At 41.1% G+C, this 25071-nt stretch overlaps 1 protein-coding gene across 4 annotated transcripts in view; it reads left to right on the top strand.

Moving 5' to 3' along the window:
• Nucleotides 1-25071, top strand: part of ARHGAP22 (Rho GTPase activating protein 22) — a 341624-nt gene that overhangs the window by 294262 nt on the left and 22291 nt on the right. For all 4 annotated transcript variants that reach the window (XM_030203167.1, XM_030203166.1, XM_030203169.1 and 1 more), the window contains 2 exons: nt 11657-11730; nt 24402-24523. In XM_030203167.1, the coding sequence (XP_030059027.1) occupies nt 11657-11730; nt 24402-24523 (196 nt within the window). The remainder of the gene's footprint in view (nt 1-11656; nt 11731-24401; nt 24524-25071) is intronic.

The raw sequence follows: 25071 nt of genomic DNA, 5'->3' as shown, positions 1-25071 counted from the left end.
AAAATCCTATGTTTTTTGTTTTTTGATTGTGTGTGACTATCAGGGCCTATTGCTTTCCTTTAACCATAGCTGTTTACTTTATTGGATTTATACCCCACATACGTCCCAGTTGGGGACTCAGTTGAATGTGGCTTACTTAAGTTCAGTCAGGAAATACAAATTGAGTAGAGGTAGGAGGAAAGTATCTTGTGAGGTAGTGCAATATCAAATTTGATCAGAAAATACAATTTAATAGAGGTCAGATATATAAGTCAGATGTACATAGGTGCATGATCTATCTGCTGGTTTTGACACTGTTGATCACAACCTACTCCTTGATACGCTGTCCTCACTTGGATTTCAGGGCTCTGTTCTTTCTTGGTTTTCTTCTTATCTCTCCCATCGTACTTTTAGTGTATACTCTGGTGGATCCTCATTCACTTCTGTCCCACTGTCAGTTGGTGTACCTCAGGGATCTGTCCTGGGACCTCTTCTTTTCTCCATCTATACTTCTTCCCTTGTTACTCTGATCATCCCATGGTTTTCAGTACCATCTTTATGCTGATGACTCCCAGATCTACCTATCCACACCAGAAATCTCAGCAGGAATCCAGGCCAAAGTATCAGCCTGCCTGTCTGACATTGTCACCAGAATGTCTCACCGCCATCTGAAACTAAACATGACCAAGACTGAGCTTCTTATCTTTTCCCCTAAACCAACCTCTCCTCTTCCCCCATTCTCTGTTTCTGTGGATAACACCAGAAATCTCAGCAGGAATCCAGGCCAAAGTATCAGCCTGCCTGTCTGACATTGTCACCAGAATGTCTCACCACCATCTGAAACTAAACATGACCAAGACTGAGCTTCTTATCTTTTCCCCTAAACCAACCTCTCCTCTTCCCCCATTCTCTGTTTCTGTGGATAACACTCTCATCCTCCCTGTCTCATCAGCTCGTAACCTTGGGATCATCTTCGACTCCTCTCTCTCCTTCTCTGCACATATTCATCAGACTGCTAAAACCTGTTGTTTCTTTCTCTATAATATCACCAAAATTCACCTTTTCCTTTCTGAGCACACTACCAGAACCCTTATCCACACTCTTATCACCTCTCGCTTAGACTATTGCAACTTGCTTCTCACAGGTCTCCCACTTAGCTAGCTCTCTCTTCTTCAATCTGTTCAAAATTCTGCCACACGACTTATATTTCGCCAGTGTCACTATGCTCATATTAGCCCTCTCCTCAAGTCACTTCACTGGCTCGCTATCCGTTCCCGCATACAGTTCAAACTCATCTTATTGACTTATAAGTGCATTCACTCTGCAGCTCCTCAGTACCTCTCTACTCTCATCTCTCCCTACGCTCCTTTCCGGGAACTCCATTCACTGGGTAAATCTCTCTTATCTGCACCCTTCTCCTACACCGCTAACTCCAGACTCCGTTCCTTTTATCTTGCTGCATCATATTCCTGGAATAAACTTCCTGAGCTGGTACGTCAAGCTCCATCTCTGGCCGTCTTCAAATCTAGGCTAAAAGCCCACCTTTTTGATGCTGCTTTTAACTCTTAATCTTTACTCACTTGTTCAGTAGCCTTATTTTATCATCTCCACCTTAGTAGTTCCCTTATCTCTTATTTGTCCTGTTTCTCTGTCCTAATTAGAGTGTAAGCTCTGTCAAGCAGGGACTGTCTCTTCATGTTCAAGTGTACAGTGCTGCGTACATCTAGTAGTGCTATAGAAATGATAAGTAGTAGTAGTAGTAGATGGTCAAGTTAATTGGACTTGTGAGGTGGTGCAGAGCTGCTTGTAGTGTAATGCTAGGTTGGATCAATCTTCAGGAATTTTTTGTACAGGAATGTTTTTAATTTTTCACAGAAGCTTTTGTAGGTGGTGTGATGTCGTGTGGCCCTAGGTAGTGCATTCCACCATTTGGCGGCATTGGCTGGGAAGTTGGTGGTGTGGACTGTTTCATGGGTTACCCCTTTGCTGCTGGGATGGTGTACGATGAGGTAGTCTCTTAGTTTTTCCTTGAGGGTAAGTTGCAGTAGTTCGATCAATGACATCATGTAATTTGGTGCGATGCCATAAATCTGGTATGCGAAGGTACAGATTTTGAATATCACTCTTGCTCTTATTGGTAGCCAATATAGGTATTGCAGCACGGTCATATTTGGATGCTGCTCAGGTCAGTCATGCAGTTGTGTTTTGTACTGTTTTTAGTTTTTTTTGAGCATGTATTCTCTGCATCCTGTATAGATGCATTGCAGTAGTCCATCTGGGACAGGACAAGGCTCTGGACTAGGATCTGGAAGGCATATTTTGAGAAGTATGCTGTTATTCGTCATAGTTTCCAGAGGGATTTGAAGACTTTTGATGTTAAGTCGGACGCTAGAGTTTCTAGCGTCACGTGTTGGTCAATCATTATACCTAGTACTTTGACAGTTGGGTCTAGTGTATATTCGTTTGATCTATTTGGATTTTGTTGCATGTTATTGGTTTGGTAGGGTTGGTTATCACCATGAGCTTTGTTTTTTCTCTATTGAGTTTCAGTTTGAAAGTTGTAGCCCGGGTTTCCATCAGGTCGAGTACACGTTTGATGTCTCTTTTTGCAGCTGTGATGTTGCTTGCAAAGGGGATGCATATGGTTATATCATCTGTGTAGGTGTATGTTTTAAAGCCATTTGTTTCTAGTCTGTGGCCTAAGGGGGGGCCATCAGAATGCTGAATAGTGATGGGGAGATGGGGGGGCCCTGGGGCACTCTACATTCTGGGGTCCATTCCATGGATAGGGATCCTTGCATCTTTACTTTGTAGGATCTGCTACTTAGGAATCCCTCAAACCAGGATAGAGTATTGCCTCCTATTCCTATGTTGTCTAGCATGTTTAGTAGCAGTCCATGGTCAACCAGGTCGAACACAGATGACATGTCAAATTGGAGAATCATGGCCCTGCAACCTGTGCTGATCACTTTTCTTAGGTCTGACATCCATGATGTTTGTACAGTTTCTGTGCTGTGGTTTGGGCAGAAGCCTGATTGTGAGCTATGCAGTATGGAAAAGCGTAACATGTATTTGGTTACCAACATAATTTGGTTGCTATGCTCTCCATTACCTTGGTAAGTAGGGGGATGGATGCTACAGGTCTGTAGTTGATTATAACATCTCAAGTGATCTTGTTGTTTTTTGGGATAGGAGTTAGGATGATTCCTCCTTTTTCCTTTGAGAATTGGCCCTGGTTTAGCATGAACGTGATGTACTTCATTAGACAGTCTATAAATGTGTCGGGGCATTCTTTAGCAGGAAATTTAGATAGGTGTATAGGGGACATTGTGATTTGGCATATTCTTTCACAAGGATTTTAACCATATCGGTGGATGGCGGTGCAAAGGTTGTCTATGATCTGTCTGCTGGTATGGGGTCATCCTTTTTGTTTGTAATTTCTAGGTATTCTTCTATATTGTTCGTAGGGGTGGGGAGACTTCTTTATATGTCTGAAATTTTCTGTTCGAAGTAGTTAGCTAGCTCTTGTGCCAAGGGTTGTTGTTTATTGTCCGCTTTCAATTCTTGTGTGTCAAGCAGGCTATTTACCAACCCGAAACGTTTTTTGGAATTTGGTTGATTGCTGCCTATTTTGTCTTCATAGTACTTGACTTTGGCTTTCTTGATTTCAGATTTGTATTTTTGGATCATTTTGTGCCATTGGGCCCTATTTTCATCGGATATGTTGCATGACCATTTCCTTTCAAGTCTCCTGCATGCTTTTTTCAGTCATGATAGTTCCTGGTTCATCCATTGGTGGCTTTTTTCCTGTGCTGGTTTTTCAGCTTCTCCAGTGCAGGAGTGATCTAGTAGTTAGAGCACCAGCCTTGACATTCAGAGGTGGCTGGTTCAAATCCCACTGCTGCTCCTTGTGATCTCGAGCAAGTCACGTAACCCTCCTTTGCCTCAGGTACAAAATTAGATTGTGAGTCCTCCAGGGACAGAGACATACCCAGTGTACCTAAATGTAGCTCACCTTGAGCTGTTACTGAAAAGATGTGAGCAAAATCCAAATAAAATTAATACATTTTGTACACCTATCCTCATCCCATTGATTCAGGAAGGTGGTTGTGTCTTGCTGATCTAACACATGACTTTGGTTTATGTTATGCCAGAATTATTCTGCATTGATTATTCCTCTTGTTGGCTTGGAGTTGATTCAGGCCTTGTGTGTTGTCTTTTTATCCCATTCTGGCCATTCCAGGGTGAATGTTAGCATGTAGTGGTCTGACGATGGGGTTGGTGACCGTACTGCGTCTTTGATTTTCATCTTGTGGTGATTTTCTAGTCTGTAATTTAGCATGTCTTGCTGGTGACCTTTGTTGTGGGTAGTGCTGGCTATTGTGTGTTGGATGATCCACGTGTTCAAGAAATCCATTAGGTCTTGGGTGTTCCTATAAAGTTGACAGTCGAGGTGTAAGTTAGTGTTGCCCAGTATGATCACGCTGCCATTGTGAGTGCAGGTGTATGAGATAAATTTCATGAAGTCGTCCTTTGCATTTGACCAGTTTCCAGGTGGGCGTTAGAATAGGATGAAGCAGAGATTGCCCTGGAGCATGTGGTGATTGAGTTTACAGATGCGAAAAACAGAACAAACCAGTCTTTACAAAAACCATAAACAGAAACAAAACAGCGAAGATGACTCAAAAATGAAGAGGATGATGCTTCAAGTAGAAATCTAGTTAAAAACAAATTTATTGATTGTTAGACAAATGAAACCAAAAATAGAAAATAATAAAAAATACAGATGGTCGGTGATTGAGACTCAACACAGCTGTGTTTCGGCCTATCAGGCCTGCATCAGGAGTCTATTGAAAAACAACATACACACATCATATAAAAATGTCATATAAAGAAACCATACAAAGCATCAAATAAAAGTATCATATACAGACAGTAAGTTGACATGATGTTCTCATATCTAAGGAAATGATTGATATAAAGATATCGTATAGAAATGTCATATAAAGACTGTGAATAGGCATGAAATGACATGTATAGAGAATCAGACATGTATAGCCATATTCAATTGGCTTAGAGATGCAAATTTTAATGATAAACCATTGTTGAACATGAGTGATGCAATAAAAATAGTAATAATAAAAATAATGACAATCAGCAACTGAATATGAAGGTGAATAATAGCACAATGATAGCCATAACCATTGTAATAAAAATGTCCACAAACAATCAGAGATGATCAGAAATAGTTCAGAAAAATAATAATTCAAAAAAGTAAGTCAAAAAGCATTAACATTTAAAGGGGAATAAAATCAAATTACAGTTATGAGCCCTATTTCCATAAAAATAATATTGTCATAAACATAATAATAAAAGTAAAAAAAACAATGAAGCATAATTCCCATGGATGAATATTAAAATTATGTACATGTTTTTGAATAATACCATCATAGTACCCAGAAGATGAAACATACATAAGTGACCATAATCATGGAAAAAATGTGCAATATAAAAATGTACAAAATAACGTAGTCAATGAATAAATCATACATAAATAATACATAAATGACTATGAACACTGGGAAAATTGTGAGGAAATTGATGCAAAAATAAGTGTAGTATATTATAGACATAAAGAAAATTTTTTTTATAAATGCATATTTACCTTTTCACCATAGGAAAACTCACTTCTTATATCTTTCACCATCTAATGTGACAAATCTTGTTTCTAAAAGATAAGTATGTGCACATGTGTAAAAAGGGGGGACTATCCACCTTATTTTCGAAAGAGAAAGATGCCCATATTTTGACCCAAATCGGGAGATGTGCATCTTTCTCCCGTGGGCGCCCAAATCAGTATAATCGAAAGCCAATTTTGGGCATCTTCAACTGCAATCTGTTGCGGAAACGGCCAAAGTTGACGGGGGCATGTCAGAGGCCTGGTGACGGCGGGACTGGGCCGTGTTTATCGGCCGAGGAGAGATGGGCATCCTCGGCTGATAATTGAAAAAAGAAAGGCATTTTTAGCGCGAATTTGGGTCACTTTTTTTGGACCATTTTTTTCACGAACAAGTCTCAAAAAAGTGCCCTAAATGACCAGACGACCACCGGAGGGATTGTTACAAGTGCCCCCTAAGGTGCCCGGTTGGTGTCCTGGCATGTGAGGGGGACCAGTGCACTACAAATCCTGGCCCCTCCCAAGACCCAATGCCTGGGATTTGTTCATTTTTGAGCTGGGTGCCTTCGGTTTCCATTATCGCTGAAAAATGATACCGCCCAGCTCAAATCCGCACAAATCCGATGCATTTGGCTGGCACAAACCGTATTATCGGAAAAAAGATGGACACCCATTTTTTTCCAAAATACGGTTTGCCCCGCCCCTTCATGTACCTGTTCTCGGAGATAGATGCGCATGGAGATGGGCGTTCACGTTCGATTATGCCCCTGTATACCAGTTAGGTATCTAAACAATTTTGTATTGATGTATATTGTGATGATTTAATAATTCTGAGAATCTATAGGTTAGTAGATCTATGGCATGGCCCTTGACATGGGTTGTGATCACTGGTGGTTGCTGAAAGTCCCATAGTTGTAGGAATTCGTTACATTCTTTGGAGCTGTCTATCTTCTGGTCATCTAGATGTAGATTAATATCACCTATTAGGAAGATTTTGGGGTTGGCAACACATGTGCTTGAAACAAAATCCATGAAGTTTGTTTGGGTTGCTTGCCAGGTTCCTGGGGGTCTGTTGAATAGTATGCAGCACAGTTGATATGTAGGGTCTGGTTTTTTAATGTAAACAAGGCGATTTTCAGTTGTGGTAATGTAGATTCAACTGTTAGGAAGGTTCTATAAATCAGTGTGATTTCTCCAACTCTTTTCCCTTTTCTTCTCCAGTGTAGGATTTTACAAGCTGGTGGGCATAGTTTCAGTACAATAGGGTCTTCTTTATCATGGATCCATGTTTCGCTAAGAAAGATGAGAGCAAGGTCTTCATCGGTTACCCAGTCCTTTATTGTTTCTGTTTTATTTACCACAGATCTGGTGTTGATATATCCCACTGGTGTTGGTAAATATTCACCCTCTGTTAGCGCAACTGTGATAATTTTCATTAGCTGTCATTTGTCTGGGTTTCTATATTTCTTGTTCTCCTTTCTGTTCTTTTGTTGTGGTTATCTGTCGAGTGAGTGACTTTCCATTTTTTGGCGTGCCTCTTCTGACTGTCCGGGCTCTCCCCAGAAAATGGGTGGCTTTTCCTGCTAGATGGTGTAGGTTGCAGAGTATTGGTTTGTCATTGTGCTCGTTTTGAGTTGAAGTTTCCAAAGATGTTATTAGTGTTAGGGCTGATAGCCCTATTAGTAGTCTTGTGATTAGCATTTATACCTCTTTTGGGTATGGGGGAGGTTGACGTGTACTGGAACACTAACTTTTTTTCTTGTGAGTGCTTATGTGTGTGTGGGTGTAAATATTTAGGTAGGTCCTCTCTTGTTGAGAGAGAGAGAGAGAGAGAGAGAGAGAGAGAGAGAGTGAGAGTGAGTGAGTGAGTGAGAGAGAGAGAGAGTGTGTGTGTGTGTGTGAGATAGGTAAACCTGTAATTAGCTCTGTGCCCGATCAGAATGACCCTCATGCAAGGTAGGGAAGAGAGAGGGGCATACCAAATTACAGATCATGCTGAGTAAAATAGCACAATTTACTTATGCTACCCTTTGCATTGTATTCAGTAACTGAGGGCCTCTGCAATTTATTCAGTAACAAGGAAATTGAAGCTTATGTACTCTAACTCTGTCAGCACTTTAACTTTACACATGTGCTGTGTTAATTGATAGGTTTTATGCTTTCTGTCTGTAAGCTGTTGCAACTTTCTAGGCAGTGAGAAAAACTCCTTCTGGGAAGCGAGTGAGTGGACGAAAAGACCTGTCCTGCAGTCATTGAGTTGGTCCTCCTGTTATCCTTCTGTGGGATCAGTGTCCAATCTTCCCTCGGTCCCCTCGGCACTGAGCACGCTCCACCACATGCTCTGCTATATGGCATCGGTCCCCCAGGGGGTATTCCCTTTAAGATCTCACATTAAAGTTTCCTGGTCTCTGTGGTCCATGGACACTATTCGGCGATGCTCTGATGCAGAGTCGTCCCCTCCCCGTGGCATGTTCAGGTAGGCTCACGGGTAAGGCGCATGTCTTTCTCTGCTGCTTGATCTGAGTGGGACTATTTGGCTGGACCAGGTGCCAGTTGGCTGCCGTCTATGCCCGGGTCCGGTCCTGATCACTGCAACCGAGTTCCGACCGGGTCTTTGGAGCTAGCTGCTCCCGAGTTCTTCTAGTCAGTGGCCATCTTGTCTCCTCTTACATGGAGTGACTGCTCAGGAGCGGGCCTATTACATTATTATTCTCAAATGGCATTCAGTCCCGCTTCAAAGAAATCACACAGCACTCCAATAGATGCAAAATTAATTTAAAATGAATCAGAGAAAAATTTTCTTCATTCAACATGTAATTAATCTCTGCAATTCGTTGCCAGAGAATGTGGTAAAGGCGATTAGCTTTGCGGGGTTTAAAAAAGGTCTGGACGGCTTCCTAAAGGAAAAGTCCATAGACCATTATTAAATTGACTTGGGGAAAATCCACTGCTTATTTCTGTGATAAGCAGCGTAAAATGTATTGAACCTTTTCGGGATCTTGCCAGGTATTTGTGACCTGGATTGGCCACTGTTGGAAACAGGATGCTGGGCTTGATGGATCTTTGGTCTGTCCCACTGTGGCAATACTTATGTACTCATATACTTATGTTATCCATTTAGGGCCTTACAGTACAAAGGTAATTATATTTCTGGTTATGGATAAAGCCACTTTGGGTTTTGTTGTCATGCCAAGAGGGGGGGGGGGGGTTGTCACAGGTGCTATTGGGTCATGCCTGGTGTTAGGATTCTATCCACAATCCATGGTCCTTTGGTGGTGGGGTATCCCCTTCGTTTGCACAAAGAATGCGTCAGTGGTCCTTTTTGCCCTAACATTTATGCACCAGCAGTATTACCAGTATTACCAGCCATAGTCCTGGCATAACTGTGGGTACCTAAATGCAGCAGGGAGGATAGAAGGGAGGGGGTCCTTGGTCGGAAGGCATGATAGTGGACCACATCACTTCTGAGAGGAACAATGGCTCACCACTGAGGTGGAGGAACGGAAGAAACACTAGTGATGACTCAGAAGGAATGGAGGAAGAGAAGTGGAGTTCATTGATAGACCTTCCAAACACACTAAAGAGACTCTTCAAATGTGTTTTTTTATAGTATAACCACAAAGACTCAACACAGGGCCGTATTTGGCGTTACCGTCTTCCTCAGGAGTCTGCTAGCATATTTGAAAGGATAAAACTCTTCTTGTACTGTAGAAGGAAAAAAAAGCACAAAATAAAACCTGATTACTCTGAAAATCTTATAGCTTTGGTAGGAAGATAAGGGCACCAAATTTACAAGATTTCCAGAGTGCAATCAGTGTGTTTGGAAGTTCTATCAATGAACTTCACTTCTCTTCCTCCATTCCTTCTGAGGTATAAATGTTAGGTGTACCAATTCTGGGTAATACTAGTATACTATAATGAAATCTAGTGCACAGAAAGACTCACCACACATCAACAAGGGGTCTAAATGGACATACACAATTTTAGAATTGCCCTCTATAGCCATGGCTTTCAGGAACAGATACAGGTCAGTCTGGCAGCGTATAGATTATGCTTGAAAGAGTTTTGAATGAAAGGGGATGTGATTTGATTCCATAGGGGCCCTTTTACAAAGGCGTGCTGAAAAATGGCCTATGGTAGACGCATGTTTTGGGCATGTGCAGAATCATTTTTTTTCAGTGCATCTGTAAAAAATGACTTTAAAAAATTTGTGCTGAAAGTGGACATGCGGCAAAATGAAAATTGCCGCACATCCATTTTGAGTCTGAGACCTTAACCTCAGCCATTGACCTGTCAGTAAAGACTCAAATGGTAACCGGGCGGTAATGACCTACACATGCCAAATGCCACTTGGTACGCATCCGTTACGCACACCCGAAAATAAAAAATATTTTTCAGATGCACGTATCGGACGCATGCCAAAAATGGAGTTACCGCCAGACTGCCACGTGGCTCTTGCGGTAATTTTATTTTTGGCATGCGTCCGATACGTGCATCTGAAAAATATTTTTTATTTTCGGGTGTGCGTAACGGATGCGTACCAAGTGGCATTTGGCATGTGTAGGTCATTACCGCCCGGTTACCATTTGAGTCTTTACTGCCAGGTCAATGGCTGAGGTTAAGGTCTCAGACTCAAAATGGATGCGCGGCAATTTTCATTTTGCCGCATGTCCACTTTCAGCACAAATTTTTTAAAGTCATTTTTTACAGATGCACTGAAAAAAAATGATTCTGCACATGCCCAAAACATGCGTCTACCATAGGCAAAAGGGCCCCGGAGTTTGGGTGGATCATGGGCAGAATCACCATTTCAAGCAGGTGGGATGGCTGCACGTTGAATGGCGGTACTAGTGCTGTTGGTTGGGCACAAGTACAGTATTTTATAAAGTTGCATAAGTGCCCATATGTCTTTTATCAAATAACGTCAACCATTTAAGCACCTTCCTACTCATTTAACCTAGGCACCCTATTTGAAAATTAACCTCTAAGGGGATAATTCTATGAAGTAGGCACTAACATTTACAAGCCAGTTACACCCATCAATGGTTAGAATAATGACACATATGTGCATAAATGCCAAAAATCTTCCTAAGCACAATTCTGTAAATATGCATTTATCTTACTTCCAAAATCGGATTTAGACGTCATATCAAAAATGCCCCTCTAAGCTATCTTGTGAACTTGAGTTCATGATACTAAAATACTATTTACCCTGTTTATCAATGCCCAGCAATAGTAAATTCCTGATGGTTTGATACACTCTGAAAACTGTGCATTGTCTGACACAGTGTCTGTTTATAGACCTTGCTTCTCACTCAGATTGTTTCTGGTCTGTACATTCTATTTATTAACTGATAAGAAACAATGCAATAGGTAAAATTCAGAATGATGCCTTAATAATGGGTAAAGAATTAGTATTATAATGTTGTATATCAGGTAACAAGTTAATATCATGTTATAATAATAATGGTTTATTTTCTTTCTTTATTTATTAGGATTTATTAACTGTCTTTATAAAGTGTTAGGTGTTTGAATTTCTACCACCAGGAAACTAACAAATGTTTTTGTAAATTGGTATATTGTCCACTGTTATGGAAAGGTATAATGAATAAATTTTCATTTTATATTTATTGACATTTTTGAATTACAACCAATGATTAATCACTAGTAAGGAAATAGACAATCAATTGTCACAAGAAGATCTTATAATGAAATTATAAGGTAATTATAATGAAATAGAAGTCCATGAGAATGTGGGAAGAAAAATCAAAGAAAAAATTGCTAAATACAATACTCAAAAAACAAAAAGCTGACTAGTAGCCTGTCTCACTCCAGTGAACTGATACATGCAGATTTTAAACTGCCGCTGTCTCTGGAGAGCGGGATACAATTTCCCTGCTGAAATTTCTAAGAGTGGATCAATTGATTTATTTTTTTTTTTATCATCTGTATTAATACTTACTCTGAATTATCCTGTTTACTTTTAATTTCATCCCCAAGGGAAAAAAGGAATTGGCAAAACAGGTGAAGAGTCTTCCACAAGCAAACTACAATCTTCTCAAATACATATGCAAGTATGGGCATTTAAACATATGTTTATGTGTATGTAGTTAAGGGGGTCTTTTACAAAGCGGCGGAAAGCACAATGCGAGCTTGCTGCATGCTGAAAGAAATTGCTGCCATCTCAACGCAGCCACTGGCAGTAGTTCTGGCTGGAACGCTCACCATTTCCAGTGTTCCATAATTTTTTTCTCTAGCATATTGTTAACCTGGTGGTAATCAGCTGCGCATTGCCCAGTTACCACCGAGTTACCATGGAAACCCTTACCACCACATCAATGGGTGGTGGTAAGTGCTCCCAGCCACATGGTCATGCGGTAAGGGATATCTTCCCATGTGGCTATTTTTGGGGGGAGCTTTTTACCCACTAAAGTAAAAAGGGTCCTGGCACTTGGTAAAAATGGCCCCCTAATATTTAATGATACTGTTTTATAAATGAAAAATAAGATAATTTATTGGGAAATATTTCTTTCACAGGAAGGAATATATGTAGGTGTTGCAGTGTATGTTTGTTTTGTATGAAACCATCATGTAAGAAATATGGCTAATTTAATCAAATGATTTTTATTGTTTGTTTTCTTACATATTTTTGGTTCTTTTATAGCTTTTATTTTTGCCTGTTTGGTGTGGAACTTATAGACATTATTTTGCTTTGCTGTAGCTTTGCTTTAAATGTTTGGGAACTGGGGTTATAGGTAAACTACTTTTCTCATTTTGCTTTTCAATCCTTGACTTCCTTCCCTTAGAATTTAGATTTTCAATTTTATATGGTTCATTGGTGTCTAATTTTGCTATTCCATTTGGTTTCTGCCCTCTGCCTCCACAATACATGCTGGAGGAATACCTACAGGGTAATGTTTTTATGGATTACGGAACTTCTTTTGTGTAAGTTAGGCTATTTATGCAGGTTTGCTTGGCAGCAATGTTTTTGCAGATTTTTAAGAGCTCTGAAAAGAAAAGTTGTGATTGCTTATAATATTTTCTTTTAGGAAGCATTTTTGTACATCTCTTTAGAAAGAACTATGAGAGTGTTAAATTATAGAGTTTTCCCATGTGTTTATATTGGGCTTAGAAAATTATCTGGCACAGCTTTGACAAATAATCACACTGTATACTGCTGAAATACGAGGCCTTGCATGTTTCAAGAAAAACAAATAAATCCATTTCTGCAGGTTTTAATACAAGACTGTATTCTAAATCATATAATATATTTTCAGCTTCATTCTGATAAATTTGAGCCTCCTTATCCCTTTTTCAATAAGGAGAGTTAAGCAAAAACTCCTGGTAGTACCATCATTTTAAAAACAGTACTTCTTATGTACATTAGACCATAGGAGCCAACTTTTCAAAATGATTAGGGGTGCTGAATTTTGTTTTTACAGGTGGTGCATTCCCCCCTCCGCCCTCATCCCCCTCCCTCTCCCGTGTCCCCCTCCCCCTCCTTCTGAGTTAAAGGCCCCCCTCCCTCCGAGTTCCAGGGTCCCCCCTCCCTCCATCCCTCTGAGTTCCACAATCCCCCCTCCCTCCGAGTTCCAGGGTCCCCCTCCCTCCTTCCCTCCCTCCCAGTTCCAGGGTCCCCCTCCCTCCCTCCCTTCGAGTTGCAGGCCCCCTCCTTCCAAATTTTAAAAGTCATCTATCTTACCTTGTCGGGGTTAGGGCGGCAACAGCAGTAAAAAGCATGCAGGCTCGGCTCGGTGCTTAGTTGTTTTCCCTTCTCTCTCTCAGCTCTGGTCCCACCCTTGCGGAAACAGGAAATGAGGGTGGGACCAGAGCTGAGAGAGAGAGAAGGGAAAACAACTAGGCACCGAGCCGAGCCTGCTTGCTTTTTACCGCTGCTGCCACCTTAACCCCGACGAGGTAAAATAGATGACTTAAAATTCGGAAGGAGGGGGCCTGGAACTTGAAGGGAGGAGGGAGGGAGTGAACGAACTTCCAGTGGGTGAAATATTGGGGGTGCTCGAGCACCCACAGAGTCAGCACCTATGCAATAGACAAGAATCTTCTGCTTTAAAAATACCTTGAAATATACCTTTTTAAAGAGGTTTACAACATAAATTATCTACCCTCATGGCCTCTTTTATTAAGGCGCACCAGTGTTTTTAGCACACGCTTATATTTAGGGCGCTAAACGTTAGAGATATCCATAGGAATATATGGACAATCTCTAACGTTTAGCATGCCCTAAATATTAGCATGCACTAAGGGGTCCTTTTACTAAGATGTGCTGAAAAATGGCTTTCGGTAGTGTAGGCGCGGGTTTTGGGCCCTTGCCAATCCATTTTTCAGCGTGCCCATAAAAAAGGCCTTTTTGAAAAATTTTTGCCGAAAATGGACGTGTAGCAAAATCAAAATTGGCATGTGTCCATTTTGGGTCTGAGACCTTACCGTCAGTCATTGACCTATCGGTAAAGTCTCACATGGTAACTGGGCGGTAATAACCTACACGCATCAAATGCCACTTGGGGCACATCCGATACACGTGTCCGAAAGTAAAAATTATTTTTTGGACACACGCCAAAAATGAAATTACCGCAACAGCCACGTGGTAGTGAGGCAGCAATTTTGGTGCACGTTGGGCGTGTGTAGACATGCGGCTTAGTAAAAGGGCCCCTAAAATCACTAGCGTGCCTTAGTAAAAGACCCCCTTACCTACTTGTGCTTTGCTAAGGGAGACATTAAATTACAGAAGGGCTCTAAATAACAGGAGAGTCCTGTATACTTTTCTCGCCTATCTTCTTTCTTCCCAACATTATTGTAACTTTTTGAGGATTCTGCTCTACCTAACTATTCGGCTGTTGTCTTGCTACACTGTAAACTGCTGCAAAGGCACGCCAATCAGTGGGATATCAAAAATAAATGAACTTGAACTTGAAACTAGAGTTGCTCTCCTATTGCCACCAACATCTAAAATTATGTGGAAGAACTAAAATGAGCTTGCTCACATGTTTTCAATTCAAACTGAGGACCAGGAGATTTAAAAAAAAAAAATACTCTTACCCACACATTAATCACTACATTGTTAACTGTTAAATATGTACTAAACCATGTACACAGTTGTTTCAAGCAAAGGAAAATGTATGACATTCTCTACTCATTACAAATTATGCTTTTCTGCATCAAAATCAGGTCTATTCTGTCTGGAGATTTGAATAAAAATGTAAAACCAAATAGAGAAATGCAAAGCAAGAGGGAGGTTAAACATTTTTACTAGATAATTATGCGCAGAATCACAGAAACTATTCAGGTATCATTCAGAAACAAATATTATTAAAGCCACTAAAAAAGACATAAGCAGCATGGAATTCATATGCAAACACTGACACAAGTTTCATGCAGCAAAACAATTACTTTCTGCATAGAATTCAAGGTTAAACCTTGATAATCTTCCCACATAATCTCTGGAAGTAAGTTTTAAGATTCTTGCAGAATATTAGATAATTTGGAATTACTTGAATCAACAATGGTAACAAATTCCACACATAGGCAGCTTGATAATATAAAGAAAAATTAAATATTAAAAATTTTGTAACTAATTTAGGTGATGGAAAACTAAGTAGCATTTGATTATGATTCTTACTGTAAACACCGTTAGAGAGAAGTGTTATCCAATCAACTACATACACTGGGGCCTCACCATACAAAATGCAATGAAACAAAATACAAAGTCTGAATTGTACTCTGGTAGGCACAGGCAGCCAGTGTAACTTCTTAAGCAGTGGAGAAACAGAATCTGATTGCTAGGCAAGATACATCAATCTGGCAGCCACATTTTGAACCAACTGCAGTCTTACCAGAGTCTTGAAACATCTCATATAGACAACATTGCAATAGTCCAATCTAGACAAAATCAAAATCTGCACCACCAGCCTATTTTTTTCTATTTCAGAATATTTACGAATCATTCTTCATTTTTTTAACATATAGAAAGACTTGCTAATAAGAAACTTTACTTGGTGAGAAAATGTCATTAAGCAATCCACATCTGCACCTAAGATTTTTGAGCAAGATTCCAAAGTAACCCCCCTGTTTACTAAAGCTTAGCTCAAGTTATCTACAGCAGGGCCCATTTTATTCCTGTGGGCCCTGCTACAGTTAACTCAAGCTAAGCTGTAGTAAACAACCCCCCAAAAGTGTTAGAACCTATAGAAAAAAGTTGAGATAGTTCTATGGAGTCCAATAGACCCAACCATAAAAATTTGGTTTTCTTGGGGCTCAATTTTAATTGGTTGCTCATAATCCAGTTTTCAATTGTTTATAAACAAGAAGTGATATTGAATAAGGTAGTTGACCAATCCCCCCAAATTGGAAACAATATTGTAATATCATCTGCATATATATAGCATGGAATTTAAAAAATTTTCCAACATGTTACCTAAAGGCTCTTCCATAACCTCTACCATAACCTGTACCATCTACCTCTGCAGAAGGCTGGAGCCCTCCATGAGCATGTAGAAGCCCTTGTGTAAAGCTTGGAACCCTAGCTTGCCTTAAGCTGGAATGGAGGGCTGTGAGGCCTCCGGCAGAGTAGAGGTTGTTCTGCTCCTCACATTTGCTGAGGTTAAAGGTCAATGATTTTCAGTGGCTTGACAACAGGGGCCTGGGCAACAGCCACTGGCATGTCCTCCTTTGTTGCAGTCCGCCCCCTAACATTCATAGCAGTAGTCCTACTCAATCTACTCAATGGTTGTTTTTTTTCCCAATACTTTTCAAGGCTCTGTTCCAACTGAAGTTCTTACTCTGCCACACCTTCTAGGGAGCAAAAGTGGGAGGATGACCAAGGATACCAAAGACTGTGAAGATGTATATTAGTAGATAAGTTTATTGAGGTATAGAGACACGACACAACGTTGTGTTTCAGCCTTTAGGCCTGCATCAGGAGTCTTATTTTTCAAAATATTTTCTGACCAATGATGATGGAAAATCTTATGGAAAGAATAGTCTTCAGAAAGACCATTGTAGGATAAAGCGTGCTCGTTTGTCTCGTTAGACTGAATGCTCGCAGCGAAATGCTTGAAATGGCAAAAGTGTTCATGCAACACACTTTTGCCATTTCAAGCATTTCGCTGCGAGCGTTCAGTCCAATGAGACAAACGAGCACGCTTTATCCTACAGCGGTCTTTCTAAAGGTTATTCTTTCCAGAAGATTTTCCCAGTATCTTCTCAGTCTTTGATATCCTTGGTCGTCCTCCCACCTTTACTCTATATTGTTGTTTTCCGTGGGGTGTCTTGAGTTCTCCGTCTTTTGGCGGATTTTTCTTATATACACCCTCTAGGGAGTCAGGTTAAAAATCTTCCTTCTGGGTATTAGAGCATTATCTTTTGATTATTGTTTATTGAGAATTTACTATACTGCCTGTCAGTGATTGCCATCATAAAGGGGCTCACAATCTAATAACAGATAGCATTTACCAGGCAGGTAGAAAGGAACATCAGCAATTCAGATAGAACATAAGAAACAGAAAGACATAAAATGGAAGTATAACTAAAGGGAGAAGACTAGAAAATAAGTATGCTATCCCCCCAAGACCCACACTGCATCAATCTAAAGTAAACGCAATAGTGAAGTAGTGGGTTTTCAGGCCTATTTTGAATTTCGTATAGGAAAGTTCATCTCTAATGGCAGCATGTTCCACAAGACTGGAACCAGGTTAAAAAAAGAAAAAGGCTGAATGATGAGTAGAATCCAAATATGCCTTTGACAGCAGTAGGAGAGAGAGTCAAGGTCAAATGAGTAGCTTATGTGGCGAGCAGGATAAGGAACAATGAGAGAAGCTAGATGTGGTGGGGAGCCAGTACAAAGTGCATTATGAACAAGAGTAAGAATTTTAAACTTAAATTGATAATGGGCTGGGAGCAGTGGTGTGCTGGAGCCGGCTTGCTCCGGCTCGCAAGAGCCGCTTGTTAAATTTTGACAGCGCTTGCGAGCCGGTTGTTGTTCGGAGCGATCCGGCTCCATTGCAGCAGGTAAGGTAAGGGGACGGATCCCGCAGATCTGGCTTTTACACCGTCCCGGTAAGCATGGCAGGAGGGCACCATGCTTACCTCCCCTCCTGCTCCCAAACATGCCCAGCGATTGCCCTTCGCCCCCACCATGCCCTCTCACTCCCATCCATCTTTTTTAAATACCTCCTCGCCGTTGAAGCGCCGCATTAAAGCCCTGCTGCTGCTGCCAAAGCTTTACCTCCATTTGCTGTAGTTCTTCGCGTGAACTTTGTGCCCTTAGTCCCGTCAGAAGGCGGGACTAAGGGTACGAAGTTCTCGCGAACTGCAGCAAACAGGGAGGGAAAGCTAGAGACGGGCAGCAGGACTTTAACGCGGCGCTTCAACGGCGAGGAGGTATTTAAAAAAGATGGATGGGAGCGGAGGGGACGGTGGGGCGAAGGGCAATCGCTGGGCATGTTTGGGAGCGGGAGGGGAGGGAGGAGAATCGCTGGACATGAGATGGGAGCGGGAGGGGAGGGCAGGGGAGGGAGGAAAATCGCTGGACTTGAGATGGGAGCGGGAGGGAAGGGCAGAGGAGGGAGGAGAATCGCTGGACATGAATGGGGGCAGGGGAGGGAGGAAAATTGCTGGACATGGATGGGAGCAGGAGGGAAGGGCAGGGGAGGGAGGAGAATCGCTGGACATGGCTGGGAGCAGGAGGGAAGGGCAGGGGAGGGAGGAGAATCGCTGGACATGGATGGGAGTGGGAGGGCAGGGCAGGGGAGGGAGGAGAATCGCTGGACATGAGATGGGAGCAGGAGGGAAGGGCAGGGGAGGGAGGAGAATCGCTGGACATGAGATGGGAGCGGGAGGGAAGGGCAGGGGAGGGAGGAGAATCGCTGGACATGGATGGGAGCGGGAGGGAAGGGCAGGGGAGGGAGGAGAATCGCTGGGCATGGATGGATAGAGGGGAGCAGGGGAGAGAAAACAATTGCTGGGCATGGATGGATAGAGGGGGGCAGAGGAGAGAAGACAATTGCTGGGCATGGATGGGTAGGGGGCAGGGGAGAGAAGAGAATTGCTGGGTATGGATGGATAGAGGAGGACAGGGGAGAGAGGAGAGTTTCAGGACATGGATGGAGGGGAGGGAAGGGAGAGAGAAGAAATGCTGGACATGGAGGGAAGATAGAGGAAGGAGATTAGATGAGGGAAAAGGAAGTGAGGAGAGAAACTGCACATGGATGGAGAAAATAGGCAGAAGCTGGATCCACTGTACAGTCAAGTGTGCAGAGGACCAGAAATGAAGAAGAAAGGAGGAAAGAAAAGAAATAAATGGAAAGGAAGCCCTGGAAACGGAGTCAAGGGAACAGATAGAGAGCAGCAGAATCAGATACTGGGCCAGCATGATCAGAGAAACAAAGTCACCAGACAACAAAGGTAGAAAAAAATAATTTTATTTTCATTATAGTGTTTGGAATATGTCCACTTTGAGAATCAGGTGCTGAACATTAAAAGTTTATATTTATTTACTTATTTATGGCATTTTATCCCATATTAAACATGAATTAGATTGGAACCTGGGATCATTTAAATTTTTTTTTCCTGGAGAGAGTAATGCATTGCCCCCCCCCCCCCCTGGCTATAGCCAGCTCTGCAATTTTTTTGGGGGGGGGCGCAGAGGTGGATGGGGGGGGTGCAGTGGTGGACGGGGGGCGCCGAGGTGGACCGGGGAGAGAGCCTGTTGTTAAAATTTTACCAGCACACCACTGGCTGGGAGCCAGTGATGTTGATACAACAATGGTGACACATGATCATACTTTCAGGCACCACAAAGTAGATTAATTGTGGAGTTCTGTACTATTTGTAAACTCTTAAGGAAAGACTGTGGGAAGCCCATTTAAACTACATTGTAGTAGTCCAAACTGGACTTGATGGTGACATATAAAATGGTTTCTTGATCTTGGGTACCTAATAAATCATAGACAACCCTAAACTGGTGAAGGGTGAAAAAACAACACTTGACCACTAAGGAAATATGATGAGCAAATGAGAGCTGTTTATCCAAAATGACCCCTAGATACCTATGCACAAGTATGTCGATTTGGCACTAAATTAAAAAATGGTGATTCCAAAGATGCTAGATAACAACTGTAAGCGCGAAGACATTGATGAAAAGTTTGATATTGACTTTTCCACTATGTCAAAACTTGCTAACAATTAGGACAAAAGAATAAAGGATTTTCATTCGCCACTAGTACATGCAGACTAGCCTGTACATGGATGTTGAAGTGGTTTAAATAGACCCACACTATACAACTTCCGGTAAGTGGGCCGATGCTTACAGAGATTTCTGAACGACTGGCTAAAGAGATGGGGCTACCTGAATGGAAATATTCCAATGGATTCCTTGAACACTCTAAAAAGTGCCTTAACATTGTGTTCAAGGTTGCTACTGGCGAGTGTGCTGCAATATATCTGGCACTGACAAGTGCCCACTATTTGTAACTGGTAAATCACAAAATCCACACTGTTTCAAGAATGTTAAAATCTTCTGGTAACCTAAAAGGCAAACAAATGTGTATGGATGACGGGAGAACTGTTTGAAGACTGGGTGATTTCATTTGACAAAAAAATGAGACAAAAATAGAGGAAGGTCCTGTTATTTGTGGACAATTACCCAGTGCACACTGGTATCATTAACGTAACTGCAACAAAGCTAGTCTTTCTGCCACCAAATACAACCAGTGTGATTCAACCTTATGACCAGAGTATTATCTATGTATTTAAGCAACAATACAGAAAGTGAATTGTGCTGGGGCGTAGCCACTCACCCAATTTTGGGTGGGCCTGGGCCCAAGATGGGTGGGCAGAAGAACTTCACCTTCTCCCACAAGTGATTTGGTCTCTCCCTCTCTCACCTGCATGCCATATGGTCCTCTCAAACATCCCCCCCCCCCCTCCCCTGCATACCTTTTAAATTACAGATTTTCACTGGCAGCGAGCAGCAACTAATACATACTGCTCATGTTGGTCCCACAGCCCTCCCTCTGATGCAACTTCCTGTTTCTGCATAGGCAGGAATACATCAGAGGAAAGGCCATGGGGCTGGTATGAGCAGTATGTATCAGTCGCTGCTCACTGCAGGTGAAGATCTGCTATTTACAAGGTATGCAGGAGGAACAGTAGTTCCTAACAGTAGTTGGGAGTTTTCAGCAGGTGGGGCTTGTTGGATCCCTGACAGCCACATCATAGGTGTGTTGCTACTCGGTGGGCCTGAGCCTAAAGTGGGTGAGCCTGGGCCCACCCTTAGCTACGCCACTGAATTATGCGATACATTCCGCATGCAGTGGAACAGAAGCAATCAACTGACATTGATATCAAAATTGCCATTGACTTCATGCACGCTGCATGGAATTCAGTTAGCCAGGTGACAATCATCAACTGTTTTCACAAACACAGTTTGATTCATCACATGCATGTGACAATGCCGGCGAAATGATCAACATTGATCAGCCTTTACTCATACTGAGCGATGAGGAGTAGTCTGCAATTTTGAATGGTTCAGTGACCTTTGAACAATTTCTAACACTGATGATGAACTGATTTCAACTGAAACATAGTCCATTGAAGAAATTGCTGCAAGTTGCTGTAAAAACAGTGACAACTGTGCTCTGGAGGATGCAGAATGTGTTGAAGATGAAATGGATGAAAGAATCTTTAAAGAAATTACCACTGTTATACTTGCCTAGTCTGTGACATGCTTTTATTGGTAGTTTGACAGATATACAGGAAGATGTTTTCAATGCTGTGGCTTGTATTCAGTACTTCTTAATTAACAGACCAGTGAATCTCACACAGTTTAAAATCATATTTTTTTTTTGCTGCTGCAGATCAGCATAATTGATTTGAAAGTTACTGCCTTTTGTGTACTGTATAGTGTGTCAACTCCATTGAATAAAAGCTGGAACATGAAAATAAACATCTGGGTCCGTCTTGTCTGCTTTTAGTGCACTGTAAATGTTAATTTTGAACAGTCCCTTGAATGTGATATTAAGCGGGTTTGACAATATTTGGGACAGTTAAGTCAAAGATAAGCAAATAATGATCCAACCGAGAGCTGGGAGTAAGTTTTTTCTTTTTTTATTTGCATTATAATTTTAACATATGAGTACCAAGCTTGAAAGAAAAGTGCTTCTAGCAACAATCTTAAATCTATAGATAGACCTCACCATTACATAGGAAATCATATTGTGCTACCTAATGCACAAAATAAGGGAGGAGAAGACCAATTAAGAATGTCTCAGAAGCCTACAAAGAGGCTCTCATATTCAAAGAAGAAAATAGAAAAAAAAAGTAGTCTACGAGAGAAGAAAATCAAAATCCAATTCTAAGCTTAATTTCCAACATCAACAGCTTCATTCCCCAGAGTCTGAGTGGGAAGCACCAGCTTCTTAGAATCTATGAAAAATTGTAGTTCCTCAGCATTGAAGAAAACATATCTTGTAGAAGAAATCAGTATCGCACATTTACATGGAAAACACAAATGAAATGTTCCATCAAGAGCTTGAGTTCCTTGTCAGAGCACTAAAACCTCTCTCTGTCTTTGAGTAACTTTAGCTAAATCTTTAAAAAAAACTATAATTTTTGTGCCATGAAGATAGTGTTTTTATAATTGAAATATAAATGCAGAATGTGTTCATGGTCCTGAGGAAAAACCGTGCCTAACATTAAGCACAGCTTTTTTCATTGCTTATGCTGGGAATTGTGCCTAACTTTAGGCGCAGCCATTTGCACCAACTGAAACATGGTGTAAATCTATATACCTTCATTATGCATATATCTCCATTCATAACCACATTCATTTTAGGAATGCCCTGCTTTGCTCCTGTTACATACTCATATCCTTCCCATTTCTATGCCCCCTTTTTCAGATTGTGGTTAAATTTTAGACGTAGATCTCATGCCTAAATTACATGTGTAACTGCCAACTAAATCTAATTAGTGCCAATAATTGCTTGTTAAAAAGCCAATTATTTTTGCTAATTGGCTCATTCAATTACATTATCTGCACAATTTTGGCAACTTTTATAGAAATAGGGTGTTCATCAAGACAATTGCATTCTTGAACAGAAATTTTTCAAAGTATAGGTAACATTCAACAGGAAATACTACTCCAAAGAGATCACAATAGGAAATCTTAGACCACAAAGAGGAGAGAATCCACGCATAGATGGTTCCTGTTGTTTATTTCTGACCCCAAAATGGAAAAAAATGGATATCTGTAACAAAACGCCTAGCCACCTACCTGGGGCTACCCTGCAGTCACTTGCCTCTGTGCAAGTCTTCCGCTCTCCAGTTATCCCCAGTGATTTCTAGGTTACTGGAGGTCACAATCCCAGTAGTCCCACAGTTCCAAGAAAGCACTCACAGACCTAATACACAAACCACCAGGATTCTTAATTAGTCCAGACAAGCAGAATCAATAAACTAATAGTGTTTATTGTCACAGAACTTGAACAGTGAAACAGAAATAGTGCAATCAGCAAAACAATAACAGGTAACTGAAATATGAATCAATTATAATACTAACTAAACATTTGTTTACTATCTAAATAGTATCTGGGGGGATCAGGACATATAGCTGCTCACAAGTTATCAAATTTAAGTTTGCAGGTCTTCAGCAAATAAATCTCCCTGGCTGAAACTGGAGGCAAAACCAGTAACTCCTTGGTAACTTCAAACTCTAGGCCAATCAGATCCCATAACAACAACATTTGAAAATACCTGGCCACGTCAATGCAGGCACTTCCTCTTTGTGCTTAAACTAAAGGAGGAATCATTCAGTTATCTGCAACAGCTTAAAATATAACACGCACCACCTGTTAGCCATACTATTCATTGTGGATATCCTGAAAACCTGACTGGCAAGGGGGTACTCCAGGAAAGATGTGGGGAAACACTGTTGTAAAGCAGCATGCAGGACCCTGGAGTAGTGTAGTGGGTGCAGTGCACTGTAGATAAGTAGACCCAGGCCTATACATCCCTCTACCTGTTACATTTGTGGTGGAAACTGTGAGCCCTCCAAAACTCACCAAAAACCCAATGTACCACATATAGGTGCCCCTTTCATGCATAAGGGCTGTTGTAGTGGTGTACAGTTGGGGGTAGTGGGTTTTGGGTTTTTGAGGGCTCAGCAGACAAGATATGGGAGAAATGGTAAGATGTGTACCTGGGAGCATTATTTTTGAAGTCCACTGCAGTGACTTCTAGGGTGGCCCATTGCTCCCTTGGGATGTCTGGGGGACCAGTCTGTTAAAAATGCTGGCCCCTCCTACATCCCAATGGCTTGATTTTCTACATTTTTAATTTGTATGAGTTTTTTTTTTCTTTTTTTTCGAAAATGTCCTGAAAAGATAAATGCACAGAGCACAAAACCTTGTTGCACGTTAATTTCGGGGGGGGGGGGGGGGGGGGGGAAGGTCGATGTTTTGTAGTTTTGAAAATGGTCATGTTTTCTATTCAGATTTGGGAAGTTTAGCTCAAAATATCCAAAGTCCAACTTAGATGTCATATAAAAAATGTCCCATCCATGTGTGTCTGTAAAATGGGGCCAATAGATGTCTTCTTCCTCCCTGAACATAGGCATGTTGTTATAAAATCAAGCTTGGAATGCTTTACTTCACCATTAGTGCTGAGAACAAACATGTTCCATTTTTCTCTACCATATTATTTCTCTGTCTCTGTCACCTTTCAAATTTTCCAGGTTTCTTGATGAAGTTCAGTCTTACTCAAGTATCAACAAAATGAGCGTCCAGAATCTTGCTACTGTTTTTGGGCCAAATATTCTAAGACCAAAAATGGAAGATCCAGTGACTATTATGGAAGGTATGTCTCCTTTCTAGTGATGACACTTTTCGCCCAATATGATGATGTTTGCATTGGCAGTGCAGATAGTAGAGATAAAGTCCAAGAGAAAAGGGCTGAAAAAAAAAAAAAAAAAAAATATATATATATATATATATATATGTTAACTGAATTTAAGATAATGTGATGCAGTTAGCCACACCTTTTGTGGTGGTGTTAACTTTATCACGTAATCTGCCATGTTGAACTTAATTCATAGTAACAGCCTCCTTGTTTATTTTATTTATTTATTATTTTGGATTTTTTTTTTTACACACCTTTTTCAGTAGTAGCTCAAGGTGAGTTACATTAATGTATGTTAACTGTAAAGTGCAGTCTCTGCATATTTCCTGCCTCCTTCCACATTAGGTGATTAATATGGAAATTGCTGTATTATAGCTATCACAGCTTTTAGGGGCCATTATTAGAGAGTTTCATTTTAGATACTGAGATAAAGGGGGTCTTTTACTAAGCCATGGTACGATTTTTAGCTTGTGATAGAAATCAGCTGACGGTAAATGTTGAGATGC

The sequence above is a fragment of the Microcaecilia unicolor genome, chromosome 5 (genome assembly GCF_901765095.1).
Source record: "Microcaecilia unicolor chromosome 5, aMicUni1.1, whole genome shotgun sequence".
Taxonomy (NCBI): domain Eukaryota; kingdom Metazoa; phylum Chordata; class Amphibia; order Gymnophiona; family Siphonopidae; genus Microcaecilia; species Microcaecilia unicolor.
Note: the sequence above shows the minus strand (reverse complement) of the source record. Positions and strands in the feature narration are given on the sequence as shown.